Genomic DNA, 21,656 nt, shown 5'->3' with positions numbered 1-21,656 from the left:
AGAAAATTCTGAAAGCAGCAAGGGGTAAACGTGCCCTCACATATAAAGGGAGACCTATAAGACTCGTGACTGATCTCTCTTTTGAAACTTGGCAGGCCAGAAAGAATTGGCACGAGATTTTCAGTGTGCTAGACTGAAAAAATATGCAGCCGAGAATCCTTTATCCAGCAAGTCTGTCATTTAGAATAGAAGGAGAGATAAAGGTCTTCCCAAACAAACAAAAACCGAAGGAATTTGTCACCACTAAACCAGCCCTACAAGAGATCCTAAGGGGGACCCTGTGAGACAAAGTACCAGAGACATCACTACAAGCATAAAACATACAGACCTCACAATGACTCTAAACCCATATCTTTCTATAATAACACTGAATGTAAATGGATTAAATGCGCCAACCAAAAGACATAAGGTATCAGAATGGATAAAATAACAAGACCCAGCTATTTGCTGTCTACAAGAGACTCATTTTAGACCTGAGGACACCTTTAGATTGAGAGTGAGGGGATGGAGAACTATTTATCATGCTACTGGAAGCCAAAAGAAAGCTGGAGTAGCCATCCTTATATCAGACAAACTAGACTTTAAATTAAAGGCTGTAACAAGAGATGAAGAAGGACATTATATAATAGTGACAGGGTCTATCCATCAGGAAGAGCTAACAATTATAAATGTCTATGCGCCGAATACCGGAGCGCCCAAATATATAAAACAATTACTCATAAACATAAGCAACCTTATTGAGAAGAATGTGGTAATTGCAGGGGACTTTAACACCCCACTTACAGAAATGGATAGATCATCTAGACACACGGTCAATAAAGAAACAAGGGCCCTGAATGAGACATTGGATCAGATGGACTTGACAGATATATTTAGAACTCTGCATCCCAAAGCAACAGAATATAATTTCTTCTCGAGTGCACATGGAACATTCTCCAAGATAGATCATATACTGGGTCACAAAACAGCCCTTCATAAGTTTACAAGAATTGAAATCATACCATGCATACTTTCAGACCACAATGCTATGAAGCTTGAAATCAACCACAGAAAAAAGTCTGGAAAACCTCCAAAAGCATGGAGGTTAAAGAACACCCTACTAACGAATGAGTGGGTCAACCAAGCAATTAGAGAAGAAATTAAAAAATATATGGAAACAAACGAAAATGAAAATACAACAATCCAAACGCTTTGGGACGCAGCGAAGGCAGTCCTGAGAGGAAAATACATTGCAATCCAGGCCTATCTCAAGAAACAAGAAAAATCCCAAATACAAAATCTAACAGCACACCTAAAGGAAATAGAAGCAGAACAGCAAAGGCAGCCTAAACCCAGCAGAAGAAGAGAAATAATAAAGATCAGAGCAGAAATAAACAATATAGAATCTAAAAAAACTGTAGAGCAGATCAACGAAACCAAGAGTTGGTTTTTTGAAAAAATAAACAAAATTGACAAACTTCTAGCCAGGCTTCTCAAAAAGAAAAGGGAGATGACCCAAATAGATAAAATCATGAATGAAAATGGAATTATTACAACCAATCCCTCAGAGATACAAACAATTATCAGGGAATACTATGAAAAATTATATGCCAACAAATTGGACAACCTGGAAGAAATGGACAAATTCCTGAACACCCACACTCTTCCAAAACTCAGTCAGGAGGAAATAGAAAGCTTGAACAGACCCATAACCAGCGAAGAAATTGAATCGGTTATCAAAAATCTCCCAACACATAAGAGTCCAGGACCAGATGGCTTCCCAGGGGAGTTCTACCAGACGTTTAAAGCAGAGATAATACCTATCCTTCTCAAGCTATTCCAAGAAATAGAAAGGGAAGGAAAACTTCCAGACTCATTCTATGAAGCCATTATTACTTTGATTCCTAAACCAGACAGAGACCCAGTAAAAAAAGAGAACTACAGGCCAATATCCCTGATGAATATGGAAGCCAAAATTCTCAATAAGATACTAGCAAATCGAATTCAACGGCATATAAAAAGAATGATTCACCATGATCAAGTGGGATTCATTCCTGGGATGCAGGGCTGGTTCAACATTCGCAAATCAATCAACGTGATACATCACATTAACAAAAAAAAAGAGAAGAACCATATGATCCTCTCAATCGATGCAGAAAAGGCCTTTGACAAAATCCAGCACCCTTTCTTAATAAAAACCCTTGAGAAAGTCGGGATAGAAGGAACATACTTAAAGATCATAAAAGCCATTTATGAAAAGCCCACAGCTAACATTATCCTCAATGGGGAAAAACTGAGAGCTTTTTCCCTGAGATCAGGAACACGACAGGGATGCCCACTCTCACCGCTGTTGTTTAACATAGTGCTGGAAGTTCTAGCATCAGCAATCAGACAACAAAAGGAAATCAAAGGCATCAAAATCGGCAAAGATGAAGTCAAGCTTTCGCTTTTTGCAGATGACATGATATTATACATGGTAAATCCGATAGACTCCACCAAAAGTCTGCTAGAACTGATACATGAATTCAGCAAAGTTGCAGGATACAAAATCAATGTACAGAAATCAGTTGCATTCTTATACACTAACAATGAAGCAACAGAAAGACAAATAAAGAAACTGATCCCATTCACAATTGCACCAAGAAGCATAAAATACCTAGGAATAAATCTAACCAAAGATGTAAAGGATCTGTATGCTGAAAACTATAGAAAGCTTATGAAGGTAATTGAAGAAGATTTAAAGAAATGGAAAGACATTCCCTGCTCATGGATTGGAAGAATAAATATTGTCAAAATGTCAATACTACCCAAAGCTATCTACACATTCAATGTAATCCCAATCAAAATTGTACCAGCATTCTTCTCGAAACTAGAACAAGCAATCCTAAAATTCATATGGAACCACAAAAGGCCCCGAATAGCCAAAGGAATTTTGAAGAAGAAGACCAAAGCAGGAGGCATCACAATCCCAGACTTTAGCCTCTACTACAAAGCTGTCATCATCAAGACAGCATGGTATTGGCACAAAAACAGACACACAGACCAATGGAATAGAATAGAAACCCCAGAACTAGACCCACAAACGTATGGCCAACTAATCTTTGACAAAGCAGGAAAGAACATCCAATGGAAAAAAGACAGTCTCTTTAACAAATGGTGCTGGGAGAACTGGACAGCAACATGCAGAAGGTTGAAACTAGACCACTTTCTCACACCATTCACAAAAATAAACTCAAAATGGATAAAGGACCTGAATGTGAGACAGGAAACCATCAAAACCCTAGAGGAGAAAGCAGGAAAAGACCTCTCTGACCTCAGCCGTAGCAATCTCTTACTCGACACATCCCCAAAGGCAAGGGAATTAAAAGCAAAAGTGAATTACTGGGACCTTATGAAGATAAAAAGCTTCTGCACAGCAAAGGAAACAACCAACAAAACTAAAAGGCAACCAACAGAATGGGAAAAGATATTTGCAAATGACATATCGGACAAAGGGCTAGTATCCAAAATCTATAAAGAGCTCACCAAACTCCACACCCGTAAAGCAAATAACCCAGTGAAGAAATGGGCAGAAAACATGAATAGACACTTCTCTAAAGAAGACATCCGGATGGCCAACAGGCACATGAAAAGATGTTCAGCGTCGCTCCTTATCAGGGAAATACAAATCAAAACCACACTCAGGTATCACCTCACGCCAGTCAGAGTGGCCAAAATGAACAAATCAGGAGACTATACATGCTGGAGAGGATGTGGAGAAACGGGAACCCTCTTGCACTGTTGGTGGGAATGCAAATTGGTGCAGCCGCTCTGGAAAGCAGTGTGGAGGTTCCTCAGAAAATTAAAAATAGACCTACCCTATGACCCAGCAATAGCACTGCTAGGAATTTATCCAAGGGACACAGGAGTACTGATGCATAGGGGCACTTGTACCCCAATGTTCATAGCAGCACTCTCAACAATAGCCAAATTATGGAAAGAGCCTAAATGTCCATCTACTGATGAATGGATAAAGAAATTGTGGTTTATATACACAATGGAATACTACGTGGCAATGAGAAAAAATGAAATATGGCCTTTTGTAGCAACATGGATGGAACTGGAGAGTGTGATGCTAAGTGAAATAAGCCATACAGAGAAAGACAGATACCATATGGTTTCACTCTTATGTGGATCCTGAGAAACTTAACAGGAACCCATGGGGGAGGGGAAGGAAAAAAAAAAAAAAAAAAAGAGGTTAGAGTGGGAGAGAGCCAAAGCATAAGAGACTGTTGAGAACTGAGAACAAACTAAGGGTTGATGGGGGGTGGGAGGGAGGAGAGGGTGGGTGATGGGTATTGAGGAGGGCACCTTTTGGGATGAGCACTGGGTGTTGTATGGAAACCAATTTGACAATAAATTTCATATAATAAATAAATAAATAAATAAATAAATAAATAAATAAATAAAAAGAAAAAATAAAGCACAGTTTGGGAAAAGAAAGGGCCAGATAGTTATATCAAAACACATCAAGGAATTAAAAGCATAAATCCTCTACAAATTCTACCAAAGAAAACACAGGGTGGTTTGGGAGCCCAACCTAGTCAGGTGGGACAAGAAAGGATTATCCTTTCAGAAGTAGCATCTAAGCAGTAATCATCAGTCTAATGAAAAGCAACAACCAATCTAAAATTCTGGCAAGGGTAGATGCATCAAAAGACAGAGGAAAAGTCAAAAGTCAGGCCAGGAACCAGATCATGGAGGACCTGGTAAAGACTTGAGAAGTTAAAGAGTTTAATAAAGGACGGTGGTTCAGCACTTTAAAAGGATCACTGTTGATGAAGCTTCAAGAGATTAGAGAAGAGAAGGTAAATTGAGGGAAGAGTCTATCTCAGAATTCTGAGGGCCACTAACAATTACAAATTGATTAAACAAGTCACAAATAAAACTCAAAACCGAGCAGGAATAGTTACGATGGTATATTTTATGGACCCAGGTAAGAGAAGTTTTAGGAAGACAGAGTAAATGACAAATGCAAATTCAATGTCTGTAGGGATCAAAAAAGCCCTAAAAATATTGGATTTAGTGACTTAGAGATCTTTTGTGACCTTAATGAGAAAAGCTTCATTTACATGTAAAAGAATCCAATTAGAATGGTTTTGCAGAAGAAAATGAGTGAGCAATGGGTGAGTACAAAATTTATCCAGGATTTATTTGTGAAGACAATAAGGTACATGAGGCATGACTGAAGAAAAGCAAGATCAGGAAACTTATTTTTTAATGATGACGAATGAAGCAAGGTAGAGCTTGCTTGTAAGATGTTAGAAAGGACTTTACAGTTGTAGGACAGGAAAGATCTCGGCGAGAAGGATGAAGTTTGCTTCAAGATTTAGGGAAACAGAGGATGGGGGTGGTATGTAACAGATATGGACACAAGGTAAAGTGGCCCTAGATTAATGGATGGCTAACTTACCTGCTAGGTTAGAAGGATGAGGGAAAGAGGGATGTGGATGCAGAAAAATTGTTCCTTTTTTATTAGAAGTTATGTTAATCACCATTTGGTGTTACTTTTTCCTTATTGAAGTATAAATCAGGGTCATCTCTAAGTGTAAAGGAGGTTTAAAAACAAATGGGGGATGTTGGAAATGGGTGTCGTAAAGATGGAGAGAAGGAATGGGATAAGGAAATACATGCAGGATTAATATTCAGGGCTGAATAGTTTGATAAATTTGGCAATCATGATAATCTGTCAACAAAAGTACAGAGAACGTGAAACTGTAAGACTTCTAAAGCTAAGTGAAGGAATGGCATATAGCTTCTTCCTGTTCTGTTGGGACGCTCACTTGTGAAGGCCTGAGCTGTCATTGACAAGTATGGCTATCCTAAGCCATCACACTGCAAGAAAATTCAGGCGACAAAAAGGTGCTGTAGGTGCTGTGATAGTTAATTTTATGTGACAACTTGACTGACCTAGGGTGCCCAGATTAAACATTATTTCTGTGTATATTTGTTTGTGAAAGTTTCTAGATGAGATTAACATTAAATTGGTGGACTCAGTAAAGTAGACGGCCCTCCCCAAGGTGGGTAGCCATCATCTAAACTGATCAGGACCTGAATGGAACAAAAGACTGAGGAAGGAGAGGACCCTGACTAACACAGTTGCTCCAGGTAAGGTCTCAACCAACAACCAGCCCTGGCTACCAGACATGAGAGTAACCATGCCTCCAGTCAATTCCATTTCCCAGCAAATCCAATCATTTCCAATCTTCCCAGGTAAAGATTCCATGACTAGAGACAAGCCATCCCTGCTTTGCCGTGTTTGAATGGCTGAGCTACAGAAGCTATACAGGTAATAAAATGGTTGTTTTATACTGCCTAGCTTTCAAGTGGTTTGTTATGTAGCCACAATAAACAGAAGAGATTTTGACATGAGGAAGTGGAGTGTTGCCACAACAAAAACAGAAAACATGTGACATTTGCTTTGGAACTGAAAGATGAACAGAACCTAGAAGGTAAAGGGAGACAATGAATGGCCTTCGAAAACCATTAGTGAGGGCAGTGACAATACAGAATAATGTTAATGGGAAAAGGAAACTGAACGCTAGTTATATGGTGGCAGTTTGTTACGAAACAACAGTAACAGGCAAATCTCAGCCTATTTTTGCCCCTTATAAGTATTTACCAAATAAATGTAATAAAGTTATATAGCATTTCTGTTTGTGTGTGTGTGTGTGTGTGTGTGTGTGTGTGTGTGTGTGTGTGTGTGTGTGAAGTAGAAATGGGAAGGAAGAAACTTCAGAGGAATTAGAATTAAAACTCATAATAAATCAAGATTTTTTACCTCTACTTTCTATCTAATTTTTTTCAGAAATTTTACCCATTAGGGAAATAATCTCTTCATATTTTAGGACTAGGGTTTATCAATATATAGAAGGGTTGCTTAAGATTCTCTACTTTGTGAAAACACCAGTCATGTAGAAATGTAAAACAGAAAATAGAAACTTAACAGTGTTGCTTAAGTGAGAATATTATTTTTCTCTTCAAAGAAAAATGTGAATCAGGGAACTCTTTAAAAAAAATTCTATCAGTCATTTGAAACTAATATATTAGGATTATTATGTTCGGCCAGAATATAATGCTGAACCTATCTGTTGAAGAACATGTATTCCAAAAGGAAAGGAATTAGTAACTAATGCTCAGGTAGAGCAAGAGACAATGGAGATCACCAAATTAGTTCCAATTAGCCATGCCATAGGATTATTCTAGGTAAAATTACCTTATAATGAGGTGATTAACCTCTTTTGAAAGAGTTTAAGATAGACTTACTTTCTACTTAATATGGCCTATAAAAAGGTGACATAATAAGGGTTCTCAAAATTGTTCCCAGGGATGATTTCTACTCCAAATCAACAGATGTTATTCTATAAGAACCACAAAACACTTTTAGATATTAAAAGTTCATATCAGATTAACTAATTTACATGGCATGTACTATATACTAAAGAATATAATAATTGAATGATATTCAATTCCAAATGTTTGTCTATAGAATATCTAAGAATATTAAACAAACAAAAAAATCTGTCATTGACATTGATCAATGTCAAAGGCTCATTCCCCAAAGTCGGCTGTCCACTGTCTAATTAGTTTAGCGCATCCCTCAGTCCCGAGAGCACAACTGGTTCTTGTTACAGTTAGACTAATCTGAACAAAGGAGTAGGGATCTATATAAAGGATTCAGTAGACTAATCTGAATACAAAGGAAATGGGATCTTCAGTGTTTTTAACACAAAAGCAGTTCATAAACTAGGGACAGGGTTCCCAGAAACAGTAGCTTTAACTACTGGCTAAGCCTATCTTTGGTTTTTGCCTAAAAATTGATCATTCATTTACTGTGAACTAATTGAAATGTATACATATGTGTGTGTGTATTATTAACTCTACATATATTCTATATACATACATATCCTACATCTATATTTATTCTATATAGAAATATAAAAATAAAACATGCAATTATATATATATATATACATATATATATATACATTGTGTGTGTGTATGTATATGCTGTCAGCTTGTAACAAACAAGAAATAATTTTAAGTGTTTTAATTTCATAAATATTTCCCAAAAGTTTCCATGTAGGCACAGAATCTGTAATAATGAATAGAAATGTTGTTCCTAATCTCCTTTGTTACTGTTTAGTACTCTTTCCTATTAAAAAATACTCTGTATCTTAGATTTTTCAGTTGTGATCTTGTAGACATCTCTGAATTAACTACTGTAACTTCACAAATCTTGTTTCTTAATTTGGAACTCTAGGAAATGATTGTGTGTGTGTGTGTGTGTGTGTGTGTGTGTGTAAAACTTCTGCATAAAACACATGCAAATTCATGTAAAGCACAAACACAAATCCTAGGAAAAGAAAGGCAAAATCAATGAAGAAAATTTTGAAAATATTTGCATGGAAGTTATACTAATAAAATGTAAGTACCCTGCAAACAGAAACTAGAAATAAATGTTTCTTCTTCAATTAAATCTGAGAACATACAAGCAGCCCCTACTTCAATATACATCCTTTAAAGCTCAATGGTCACCTTAACTTGGGAGCCCCAGAGAATATCCTTCCTTCTGTATTACTACCATGAAAACTTTTCTTCCTGTTTACATTTTTCTGCAGAACCTATCATTATCTAAGGTTTCTATGTAACTTCAAATTCATTTTCTTCACTTGCCTTAGAGATTTGAAAGATTCAGTTGTCTAGATGGATGTCCATCATATAACAGGGGCTCCTTTAGTAAGTGTCTGCAGAATAAATAATCAACCAAATCAATAACAGGAGCTACGTTATCCAAACTTCAAGACCTTCATTGATCCTTTTGTTACTCCATGGCAGTGCAAAAGTAAAGAATAGAAAAAAAGCAGAAATAAGAACTTCGGAGAGAACAAAGAAATCAGTGAGAGGCAAAAGAAAGGAAGAAGCTACTGTATCTCTTCCTTGTTTATCCTCCAGTTCTCCTTCCATTCCAAAGAACTATCTTATACACATGATTTTGAACAGCTTGGACACAAAAGTGAGTTTTCTGGTTTAATGATATCTAGAAACGATGCAGGAAGATTCAGATGAATCGAATCCTTTGCATCAGTGTGAACACAACTGTGACTAATTTACCCATTCACGTTTTTACCTCCTCAGATGAAGTATTTAAATGTATTTCAACACACAAATGAAAATATATGAATATAATACCACAGCTACTGGTAAATTATTTTAAAAGCCTTATATTATAAATACATGTACAGTAAGAATACACATAATTATGAAAAATTTGCTTAATATAAGAAAAAGTGAAACTCAGAAAATATATGTATGTACACACATATATATAAATCATACACCATGTATGTATACATGCATATACATCTATATATTATCAATCCACATATTCATCTAAGCACTATATGGCTTATACACAGATCATAAGTTTATATATTTATTTTGAAAGGGAGAGAGCACAAGCAAGGGTGGGGCAGAGAAAGAGGGAGAGAGAGAGGATCCCAAGGGGGTTCTGCACTATCTGCACAGAGCCTGCCACAGGGCTCAAACCCACAAACCATGAGATCATGACATGAGCCGAAACCAAGAGTAGGACACTCAACTGACTGAGCCACCTAGGCACCTCGGAAAACTGACTTAACAATAGTTCTGACACAAAAAATGTCAAGAAATGTTATTTAAAAGATATAATTGAAGAGTCATTCTAAGTGAAAATGAAAAAGGAGTATGTTTCTATTTTTAAAAAATAACAAAATTGATTATGTACACAGAAAGTGAAGACATAACAAATGCTATAAGATATGAAATTCTCATTAACATATAATTTTATCCAAAAAAATCCCTATAAAGTGCTAACATTCCTTTGTTTTATTATTTTTAAATGTATTTATTTAAATTCAAGTTAGTTACCATATACTGTAGTATTGTTTTCAGAAGTAGAACTCAGTAATTCATCACTTACATATGATACCCAGTGCTTGTCCCAACAAGTGCCATTTCTTTTTTTTAAATTTTTTTTTAACATTTATTTATTTTTGAGACAGAGAGAGACAGAGCATGAACGGGCGAGGGGCAGAGAGAGAGGGAGACACAGAACCAGAAGCAGGCTCCAGGCTCTGAGCCATCAGCCCAGAGCCCGACGCAGGGCTCGAACTCACGGACCACGAGATCATGACCTGAGCTGAAGTTGGACGCTCAACCAACTGAGCCACCCAGGCGCCCCAACAAGTGCCATTTCTAATGAATATGGATTTTATTCAAAATACTAAAAATCAAAATGTTTAACTTTTAATATCAGTAGCACAATTTCCCTAGTTTATAAAAGATGGTACCACTTACATAATATGGAAGTTTACATTAAAAGGTACGTATGTACGTTCTTAAATAGATAAAAAGGTTTCACTATACAATAATGGTGGTTGCAAAATTGAGGTCAAATGCCTTAAAGACAATGCCATGCAGACTCCATTCTGTCTTCACTTTCATTGTTTTCAATGGTTTGTGAATGTGTCAATAGTATAAAAATAAATTATTCTACATATTTTAAGAATACATAATAAATAGAATTTATATAAAATATAAATAAATTAGATACAAATACTTATGTAAATAAATTTATATAAATAAGTCATATAAAAATTTTAATTTCATAATTTCAAAGTGCAAGAAAAGCTGAATTCGTACAAATATATATACTAAAAAGCTTCAGAGAAAACAAAAGGAATGTCTTCTTTATTTTACTTGCTGTGTTGTAACTGACTCAGAAATACATGTAAGTTGCAGAAAAATGAACCTGGACCATTTTCTTACACCATACACAAAAATAAATTCAAAATGGATGAAAGACTTAAATGGAAGACAGGAAGCCATCAAAATCCTCAAGGAGAAAGCAGGCAAAAATCTCTTTGACCTTGGCCGCAGCAACTTCTTACTCAACATGTCCCCAGAAGCAAGGGAAACAAAAGTAAAAATGAACTATTGAGACCTCATCAAAATAAAAAGCTTCTGCACAGAGAAGGAAATAATCGGCAAAACTAAAAGGAAACTGACAGAATGGGAGAAGATATTTGCAAACGAAATACCAGATAAAGGGTTAGTATCAAACTCAACACCCAAAAAACAAATAACCCAGTGAAGAAATGGGCAAAAGACATGAACAGACACTTCTCCAAAGAAGACATACAGACATCCAAACCACCATGAGATACCACCTCACACCTGTCAAAATGGCTAACATTAACAACTCAGGCAACAATAGATGTTGGCGAGGATGTGGAGAAGAAGGATCTCTTTTGCACTGCTGGTGGGAATGCAAACTGGTACAGCCACTCTGGAAAACAGTATGGAGGTTCCTCAAAAATTAAAAATAGAACTACCCTACAACCCAGCAATTGCACCACTAGGTATTTATCCAAGGGATACAGGTAGGCTGTTTCAAAGGGGCACATGCATTCCAATGTTTATAGCAGCATTATCAACAATAGCCAAAGCATGGAAAGAGCCCAAATGTCCATCGATGGATGAATGGATAAATAAGATGTGGTATATATGTATAATGGAATATTACTTGGCAATGAGAAAGAATGAAATCTTTCCATTTCCAACTACATGGATGGAACTAGAGGGTACTATGCTAAACGAAATTAGTCAGAGAAAGACAAATATCATATGACTTCACTCATATGAGGACTTTAAGATACAAAACACATGAAATAAGGGAAGGGAAGCAAAAATAATATAAAAACAGGGAGGGGGACAAAACATAAGAGATTCTTAAATATGGAGAACAGAGGGTTACTGGAGGGGTTGTGAGAGGGGGGATGGTCAAATGGGTAAGGGTCATTAAGGAAGCTACTCCTGAAATCATTATTGCACTACATGCTAACTTCAATGTAATTAAAAAAATAAATTAAAAAAAACAAAAAGCAAAACAAAAAAACCCAAAATCTTAGTTTATCCACAATGATTTTAACTTATTACAGTCACTAAAATGTGTAATCTTTGAATATATTAGATTTTATAAAAATAAAAATAGGTTAAGTGCCTTAAAAAATATATGTAAGATATATATGTAAGAGACTATATCATGAAGTTTATTGAAAAATAGTGTTAATTGGCTTTTATTAAACATACATTAAAAATATTTACAGTATATGAATAAAATTCGATATATTAATATATAATAATGTTATTAAACACAATTTAAGCACTGATTTTGAAGCTTTAAAAATTTATTTTACTGAATTTAGAGAAAAACCTTCTCAATGTTATTTAAATGATAAATAGAAAAATCTAGTTATGATATAGCATTTTGTCATCATTATTGAAATATTACTTTATTCTTAACTCTACATTTTATTCTAGAACTTCAGCTGGATCTTTTCAGTCTAGATAACAATTGATAATTTTATATAATTATTCTTGTCTATCTGCTACAACACCAAGGTGGAAAGTTAAAAAAAAAAAAAAAAAGATTCATAGGTTTTATTTCTTTAACTTGGAAATTGTACTATCTCCCATACAGTAGAGTATGGAATATATGGAAAATATAATTTCCAAATTCAGAATAGATATACACATGCACAGTTTAAAATAAAAAAAAACAGGTATAAAATTGGTACTTCAAGATCAATAAAAATATTTCATGAACAGTTTTGACCAATAAAAATATTTGCTTCAGGAAATTAATGTCTCCTGTTATACTTTATACAAAATTGATTTTATTGTCTTTAGCTTTATATCAAATGATTTGCAACTTACAAAATTAGAGACACAGAAAAAGAGATATAAAAACAAAATTTTTAATACTTAAGTCTTCAGTTCACCATCACCAGGTAAATATTAATAACTGGTTAATAATTACATATTGCTGACCTATAAAGTTGATAATAAGTGCTAAACAAATGTATAAGTAAGCTTGTACTATTCATTAGCAAGACATACACAATGGTCAGAGATTATAACTGAAGAATTTTTGCGTGTTTTTTAACATTGTTGGGTACTTTGGAGATTAAGTACATGAATACTATACAAAAAAAAATAAAGGCATTATTAAAATCTGAAAGAATAGTTGTTTAGAATGAAGACTCATTCTAGGCATATTTCAGTTCTGTTTTATCTACTACATTTTTGACACTATAAAAAGGGTAAACTATAAAAGTTAGTTAGGTATTTAAAAGACAAATACAGCGTTCATTAATAAATAATTTAGTAAAGAGATTTAGCAAGTATCTACTAAGTGAGCATTATGTTCCATGCTCTGTATAGATACTAAAGTCCCAGAAAGAGTCTTATTCCAGGATCTCACCAAGCCTACTTTAGAGGAAAAAACAAACAAACAAAAAAAAATCAAGCATCATTCCACAGAACCAGTGTAATTTTAAAGTCATACGCAAATTTTCTATGTTCCTGTATGCTATTAATTTCTTGGGTAATTTGGAGTACAGAGCTTCTTTTTTATATTAGGGTTTATTAATATAGTGATAAAGTATAAGTGTGGTGTTCCAACTTGTTACTTTTGTTTCTTCCTTTCTTCCTTTCACACATTTGGCCAGTAAGACCCTCTGACGTATCCGCTATCACTACACAGATGAGTTAAATGGCTTTATTTAAGTTCATACACCAATTTCAGTTTTCTAGTTGTAGATTTCTTCATAAAAAGCGGAATGCAGAACAAGAATGAAGTGTATTCCTCTGAACAGGAGGCTAAGAAAACAATCTGTATCTCATTCAGTGCATTAGAGACCAGATTCTTTGAAATAAGGACTTACTTGTAGACTTACTGAATTAGTATCTTTGTGGAGTATCGCTGGCTATCAGGGTTTGCTAGCAAATGGTATCAAGTGATGTTAAAAAAAATTAGTTTTTTGAAACAAGCTGTAACAAGCTATAACTACAGTATTAATAAATCTTTGTAAGATGACCAATTTTTTTTTTATAGTTGGTTCCATTTCACATATTACTTGTAAGTCTTTGTCAATGTTGCAAGATTTTATTCTTGGAATTAAAGAGTTTTGTTTTTTTTCAAAATTATTACAGCCCTTCATAATTATCACTTTAATGGATGCATATTTTAAATACTATAAGTGTACAATTATTAGTATCATTTTTTAAAGTAAGAACTTATATTGCTCTGTTCTACACTTGATCTAAGTTAAAAGGCCAAGAAGTAATATCATGCTCTATTCTCAATAAAATCAGGAGAATTAGTAATGTATGTGAATTCTAAGAACACGAATGTGATTATTAATAATAATAGTCAAGTCAATATTTTAAATAATAATATTGTACAATAATGGTTTTAAATAATAGTTTCCTCAATACTTTAAGGATTATTTGAGTCTAAAATAATAAAAAATAAATAAGTATGAAGAATGTCTTGAGTTTAGAAAGTTAAACAACAATTCCTTTTAATAGTTAACTTAGATTTATACAAAAATTTGGAAAAGAATATGATATAAACCTCTCAACCAGCACTCTCTTAAGCACCGGAAAAATCATTATCTTTCCCAGTTCTTTCAATTTCTGTCAGAAGAAGCATAGAGAGAACTATATATTTTGGTAATTAATTTCCTTAAGATAATGTTAGAAACATCAAGTTCTTTAAAATATAAATGAATTTCAAGGTGAGCACGCTAGAGGATAATATTAATGGCATATGATTGATTGTGACAAGAGATCTGATCTGAAACACCATTATTATGAGTATTTAAAAAAATCCATTTGCAAATTCCTGAAAATACCAAAGAGTGCTATGGCTGAATGTGTCTCAAAGTTGAAATCTGAAAATCTGTCCTTATAAGTATGAAATTGTTTATGCACAATATGTGGCATGTCTTCCTCATAAAAATTTATTAGAAAATTTTCATATTCTGAATAAGTTAAATTATAGTTTAGCAAATTATCTAAAAGCTTGTAATTCTGAGTGAAGACAGTCTGTAAAAAATATAGATTGAAATGTATGTGCCTGACTTAGTAACATATGCAATGTTAGAGGTCTTAACTTAAAAAAAAAAATAGTAGGTAATTATACACTGAGTATCTACTATATACCAGACATTCTTTGAACTCACAGTAGAAACATGTGACCTGTGTCAATCTAGAAGGTGTTTTCTTTGTTATTAGCCTTCCAAATGTATTTTTACACTTTACAAATACATTGGGCTATACAAACGCATTGCTGTAAATAGTATCTAACCACATATTGGGCAGTGAGGAATGTCATAAATTAACACTGCAATTGATGATAAAAAATTAAGTAGATATATGTGAATAATAGAAGTCTTATTAAGAAGAATTAAAATTATTCCGGAGAACAGAATTCATTAACCTCTGGCACTTGAGAGAGGATCACATATTTGGCATTCTTATATGTAGTATGTCAATTTGAGTATTACATAAATATATTGATACACTTTCTCTATACTTTTAATTCTCCTTTCTTCCCCCTCTCCCCTATCATTCTCTTTCTCTCTGCTGAATAACTTCGGGACAAAAATGCCTTAAACATCATCAAACTTTTTTTTTCCATGGATTTCTTACAGTCTTTACTGGGTTTTTAAATTGTGAAACTCCTGAATGGGGTCACTGCATGCCTCATTCTCAAATAGCATTTATTTTTTTGCTTGAAATCTATTTCAATATATGAATATCAACACATGACTGCTACACAGAATGGTATTTGAGTAAGCACAAGCTAGATTTTATAATATGGTTTTATGTACATTAACAAGTATATTCATGTCCAGGACATTCAAGGTAAATTACCATGTGTTAAAAGTTGCTATAAAATGAATATAATTTCATTGTTACATCAATTTATTTGCATATATTTTCTAAAATAAAATTAAATTTTATAAAATGAAAATGGCTATTCTACATACAAAGAAAATTTATAGGTGCAACATTTAATTAGATTTCTACTAAATTTTATAATATACATGTCACAAGATTCACACAAAAAAGTATATAATAAAAATTTAGTTTTCATCCCAACCGTTTAGTTCCCTTTTCCAGAAAGAACCAGAATTAAGAGATTTTTGTGAATCCCTCCAAAGACACTATGGGCACATGTACATATTCATACATACATTTCTTCCACTTTCCTTAAACAAAAATTGTACCTAGCTGAATTATAAGAGAAAAGGCAAACCATAATATCATGATTTTATGATTTCCAGGGTTGTTAACTATCCAAATATGGAGACCACAGATCCTTGGGCTTTGAATATTAATATTAATATTGAATATATACTTAAATATATGCACAGAAATGCTGGTTATGATTTTGTAACTTTGTGAAATGATCAAAGTAGAAATGTATGTAATTGAAGCAAAGATGATTCACTTCCGTCCCATTTTTCCTGGGGAAAGGGTTGGAGACAGCCCTATTTCCATCTACAAGTGGGGAAGATACAAAACCAAAGCTTTCTCTATTTCCCTGAATATCAGAAAAGGTCAATATCTACATTTGAAAAAGAAATATGTATAACTATATTAGCAAAATAAATTCTCATTGTCAAGGATCTTCTCCTTGAAGAATGTATCTTTTAAAGTAGTTTATGTTAGCATTGATTATTTCTCTGGTTTATTTTCCATTTACTTGAGGCCAATACTGGATGAACAGTAGAAAGATGAGAGGCCTTCCGTGATACCTTTGTAATACAGAGTTACTCAGCATTATCAAATCACAGTCCAATATTTTCTCTTTGGGACTTGGTGTAATCACCCTCATATCTTTAGCCATATAAAGACTTCCAGTATATCTTAATAAAATATTAGTTTTACCTTATACTTGAAATTCTTTTTAACACATGAGAATGGACTACAGATGACCACTGCATTCCTCATTATAGTCTCATTAAAACCAAAGAAGAAAAATTAAATTCATTTACACTTGTGTCTCAATACTCACACATACATACCCAATCTTATTCAGCGATTATACGTAAAATGTTTTAGAGCACAGACTGATCCTTTTCATGACATAATTCATCAACAGTAACCGTAATTATAATTTTATCATATGTTATCTTACCTACTGTTGAATTTTTCTGGGTGTTTTTCTCTCATGATGTGGAATCTGTGTGCAATGGAAGCATCCTAGGTAGAGAAACAGAAAAGAAAAATGAGACAGTTTATGATCCTACTATTTTGTGCAAAGATCAAAAGAGAAAAGTTAATGAGTAATATTTTTAAATTACTCTTTCTTAACAATATTGCCAAGAAGACACTCTGAAATTAGGCAAAAATGAGTAACCTACAAAAATTCAGTACAAGTGTGATTTATGCCATCATTTCACCGTCGGTTACTTGTTATATTGACTTCTGGAAACTGATTTCTATTTAATTTATGTATCTCCTTTAATAACTGGTTTTGGCCTCATGATCGAAGTATGTTTAAAATAGTGTAAATGAACATAAATGTTAAAAAGTAGTTGAAAATATTGTAATGCATAGCTGGAAGGATGGCCTAAGTGGAGCGATAGTAATTTCTAGTCCTTTGAGATTAATTATGAGTAAAAAGATAGTGTGAAAGTGCATATTTAATAAAGGTAAATGAGTATAATACATGACTTCAAAGTTTGCTAAGAGTGTCTTGCATGTGTAACTATTAACTGTTCAGTCACAAGCAACCTTCTCACTTATCTTGCTTAATGGAGAAAAGAAAGCACCGAAGAGAGAAAATTATTTTTGGAGAATTGGTGTAATTATAACTAAGCTCTGAGACCCCAAACATATCAGTTCTGAACCCTAATGGATGTTTCTTTCTTTTAGGAAATCCATTCAGAGTTTCTATGAGACAGAATCACACTGAGCATGTGAGAATGGTAGAATATTGTGATTCAAGCTTTTCAAACAGACTGTTCTTGCTGACTTTAAACAGTTGCCCCTGTTATTCCAAGCAAGAAGATATTTCCCCATTCTTCATCTACACATGATTAATCACTCCAATGAGAAACTAATATATTTACCAGTCATCTCAAAAGAAATGGGTCTACTGTTGTGATTAACTTAATTTTGTTTCATAGTGCAGATAAAAAAAAAAGCATACACAAAGGAAATAAAGAAGTTGTGTATTTGAGAGAATCTTGAAAACACTAATCAAGGATTAAAAGTCTAATGAATGAAATGAAAAGGCTAATGTGCTTACTCATGCATAACAAAGCATGAGGCACAACAAGAGAGGGACCAAAGCCCGCTGCAGATGGCAGGCCCAGTAACTTTTCCCTACAAGATAAAGCTGTAATAGCACTGTTAGTTTTTCTGTACATTTTATCCTCTAAAAATCATTAACTGATTAAATTAATCTGCAAGAGAAAAGGAAACAAAGATATATAGAAACACTTATTAAAAAGTTACCCCAAAACCCTCCGTGGTTTGGTATTCTAGGATGTCTTTGTTATACATACATGGTCAACTTCCTGGTTTGCTAAGAAGTAGTAATGTCAAGATGGTTCACTTTTATTGGTTTAATAGCTCTCAAATACAGTCAGAGAGTTTCTTCTTTTTTTTTAAATTCTTACTAATAAGTCATAAATACATCTTAGAATGTTGTGTTACGTGGTATGAAATTACAGATAAAAATGTAGCTAGGCTATTAAGGGTATATTATATGACATGATCATTAATTTTTTTAAATCATTTATTTTGACTTTATCCCTAATCTGGTTCAAAATCAATTTGTAATACTTTATAATTAAATGCATACATCCAGCAGACCAGCTGAACAAAAAGAAAAGAAATATGATTCAAGTACTAAGAATGGATGATCAATATTGGTTATCCATAGGGAGACTATCATTGAATTTGCTTCTGCGTGAATTATTTGTTCCTGCTAACGTAGAGAACTGAGACTTTTAAAAATAGATTGTGTAGTATAATTTGCTTTACAAGCATATTATTTTTGCAATAACAAATCTCTTCCTTTCCAAAGCAACATAAACAGGTCAGAGAGAGGGCAAGAGGAAAGTAGAGAAAAGGGGAAAGGAGAAGAAAGGAGAAAGAGTATCAAAAGAAGACCATTTAATTAGACTGGACTATAACTGGGTAAACTCCTAGGCATATAGATCACCAAATAGCCAAGGACAAACTTAATGTTAGCTCTATCTCCAAGATACTGGGGCAATGGATCATGTAGTAAAAGCAGGGATAAATTAAAACTAGTGAGGAACACTGGGATGCCTTTTCCATGTGTTGAATGGCTTTCATGGGAGTTGGCATTTGCTAACTACAGGACTGATAAGAAACAATGACGGCAGGTGTTCATTTGGATGAGAATTCAGACTGAATTCCCATGGGACACTCTCCCTTTGGCGTAACCCCAAGAGACTTAAAAGAGAACTGCCAAACACTGTAAACTTATCCAGCAGCCATATTTCAGAGACACCGAAGACTCTGTAAAAGGAGACCAAATAAGAAAAAGCTATAACAGTGTCGTTTTTTTTTTATATAAATTGTGCTGTTTCTGTCTCTATGTACTCTACTCTTGAGAAACATAAATTAATCAACATTACTCCCACATTCTAGAATGAACAAACTGTAAATTCAGACAGACTTTTACTTCCAAGACTTGTAACTTTGAGCAAATGACTTATTTATTGTTAAGTCACAGCTTTCTTATCTTTAAAAGAGGATACTCATACTCCATTATAATATTTTGGTGAAGATTTTTTAGATTATTTTGTATAGCTGGGATGTTCATATATTTTATATCCACATCAGAATTACACTAAAAGTAAAAGGGGATGCTAAACCATAGTTAAACTATATAATTTTGGAACATGTGTTTACTGACTCTGAAATTGGTGTTATTTCCTGAAATTATAAAATACTTTAAATTAATTAAAACTTAAAGTTAGATCTAAGAAGTAAAAATAAAATATACCCATCCTTATTAAGGCAAGACAAATTTAAATATGTAAATTTTATAAGCAGCAGAAAGTAGTAATACACACACACAGTACATAGAAATATTCATATATCAGAGAATCAGCTTCTTAGTCATAGCTGTCTTTAATACTCTGTCATTGATATTTTTCTGAGAAGTGATTTCTCTTTTCCTGTAAGGGGTTATTACATTTTTATTTTTAAAAATACAGTTAACATAAATCTCCAAAGTTGCATTTTAAGTTATTAATTCAAAATTCATCAATTTTAAGTGTACCATTCAAAGAGTTTTGACAAAGGTATATAATAACTACTTTCACAAACATGATAGAGAAATTTTCCATTACCCCAAAAAAGTTCCCTTTTGCATTTATATACTTTTACACTGGCATATATCCCCACTACCCCCCTTAAAAGACATTGGTCTGCTTTCTGTCACTGTAATTGCATTTTCTAAAATTTCCTATAAATGGAATTTAAAAGTACTCTTTTACATCAGGCTTCCTTCACTTATTGTAATACTTAACGAGATTCTACCATTTGTTCCCATATCAGTGGTTTGTCACCTTTTATTACTAAATAGTATCCAAATGAAAAGATAGACCACAGTTCATTTACTCACTGATTGCTGGCATTTGACTTTTTATGAATAAAGCTGCTATGAACTTTTGAGCACAACTCTTTTCATAGACATATGTGATTGTATCTTTTGAATAAATACCTAGGATTGAGACTGCCCAATTGTTTTTTTTAATTTTTTTTTTTTCAACGTTTATTTATTTTTGGGACAGAGAGAGACAGAGCATGAACGGGGGAGGGGCAGAGAGAGAGGGAGACACAGAATTGGAAACAGGCTCCAGGCTCTGAGCCATCAGCCCAGAGCCTGACGCAGGGCTCGAACTCACGGACCGTGAGATCGTGACCTGGTTGAAGTCGGACGCCTAACCGACTGCACCACCCAGGTGCCCCCCAATTGTATTGATTAAGATTGTATCATTGTACCATTTTGCACTTCTACCAGTAACATTTGAGAGTTCCAGTTACTCCCCATCTTTACTAACATGCCACAGCAACACCAACCCTTGGCAGTCTTGAATTTCACCATTCTAATAAATTTGCAATGGTGTTGTTGCTTGGAACCTTAACCATGTGAGCCAACACCAGCTGCTTCACTAGAGGGGTCGGTCAATTCTGACGAAAATAGAAGATTTGAATGTTCTGGGGCAGACTTACTAGATGCTTCCAGCTCTACCACAATGCATTCATTCTGGCAGTTCTTGTACTATCTCAGCAAAGAGCACTCCACAATTCCACTTGTGGTTTCTGCCTCAAAATCACCCCACAAAGAGCCTCACGTGTTTTAAAGGATTCGTCCTTTTTTATTAAATTTCTCCAAAAGATATTTCAGAGGATATATGGTTAAAGTCTCCTTTGAAGAACTTTAAGCTCTCAAACTGATTACGATCTTTTTCTTTGGTTGAACTATACTTAAAATAAAAGCAGTAAGTTGAAAAATGCAATGTATCACAATTGTTAAAATAAATTTTCCTTATTGTTGATTGAAGTTGATTATCTTTTCATATGCTTTTGCCTCAACTTTTTCTTGTGTGGAGTACCTAGTCAAGTCCTTTATCCATTCTATGCACATTAAAAATATTTACATTAATAACCATAATGATGATAATTAGCAGTAATTAAATATTCACTACTCTTTCTTAAAGCACTACTTTAAGAGCTTTGCATGTAATATT

General features: G+C 33.9%; 1 protein-coding gene across 11 annotated transcripts in view; it reads right to left on the bottom strand.

The window, feature by feature from the left end:
- Positions 1-21,656, bottom strand: part of DGKB (diacylglycerol kinase beta) — a 792,867-nt gene that overhangs the window by 311,423 nt on the left and 459,788 nt on the right. For all 11 annotated transcript variants that reach the window (XM_086695070.1, XM_025929944.2, XM_025929941.2 and 8 more), the window contains one exon: positions 17,054-17,118. In XM_086695070.1, coding sequence (XP_086551196.1) covers positions 17,054-17,118 — 65 coding nt within the window. The remainder of the gene's footprint in view (positions 1-17,053; positions 17,119-21,656) is intronic.

Source organism: Puma concolor, chromosome A2 (assembly GCF_028749965.1).
Source record: "Puma concolor isolate L17-30 chromosome A2, mPumCon1.1.hap2, whole genome shotgun sequence".
In the NCBI taxonomy this organism is placed as follows: Eukaryota; Metazoa; Chordata; class Mammalia; order Carnivora; family Felidae; genus Puma; species Puma concolor.
The sequence above is the reverse complement of the archived record's forward strand: the minus strand, read 5'-3'. Positions and strand labels throughout refer to the sequence as shown.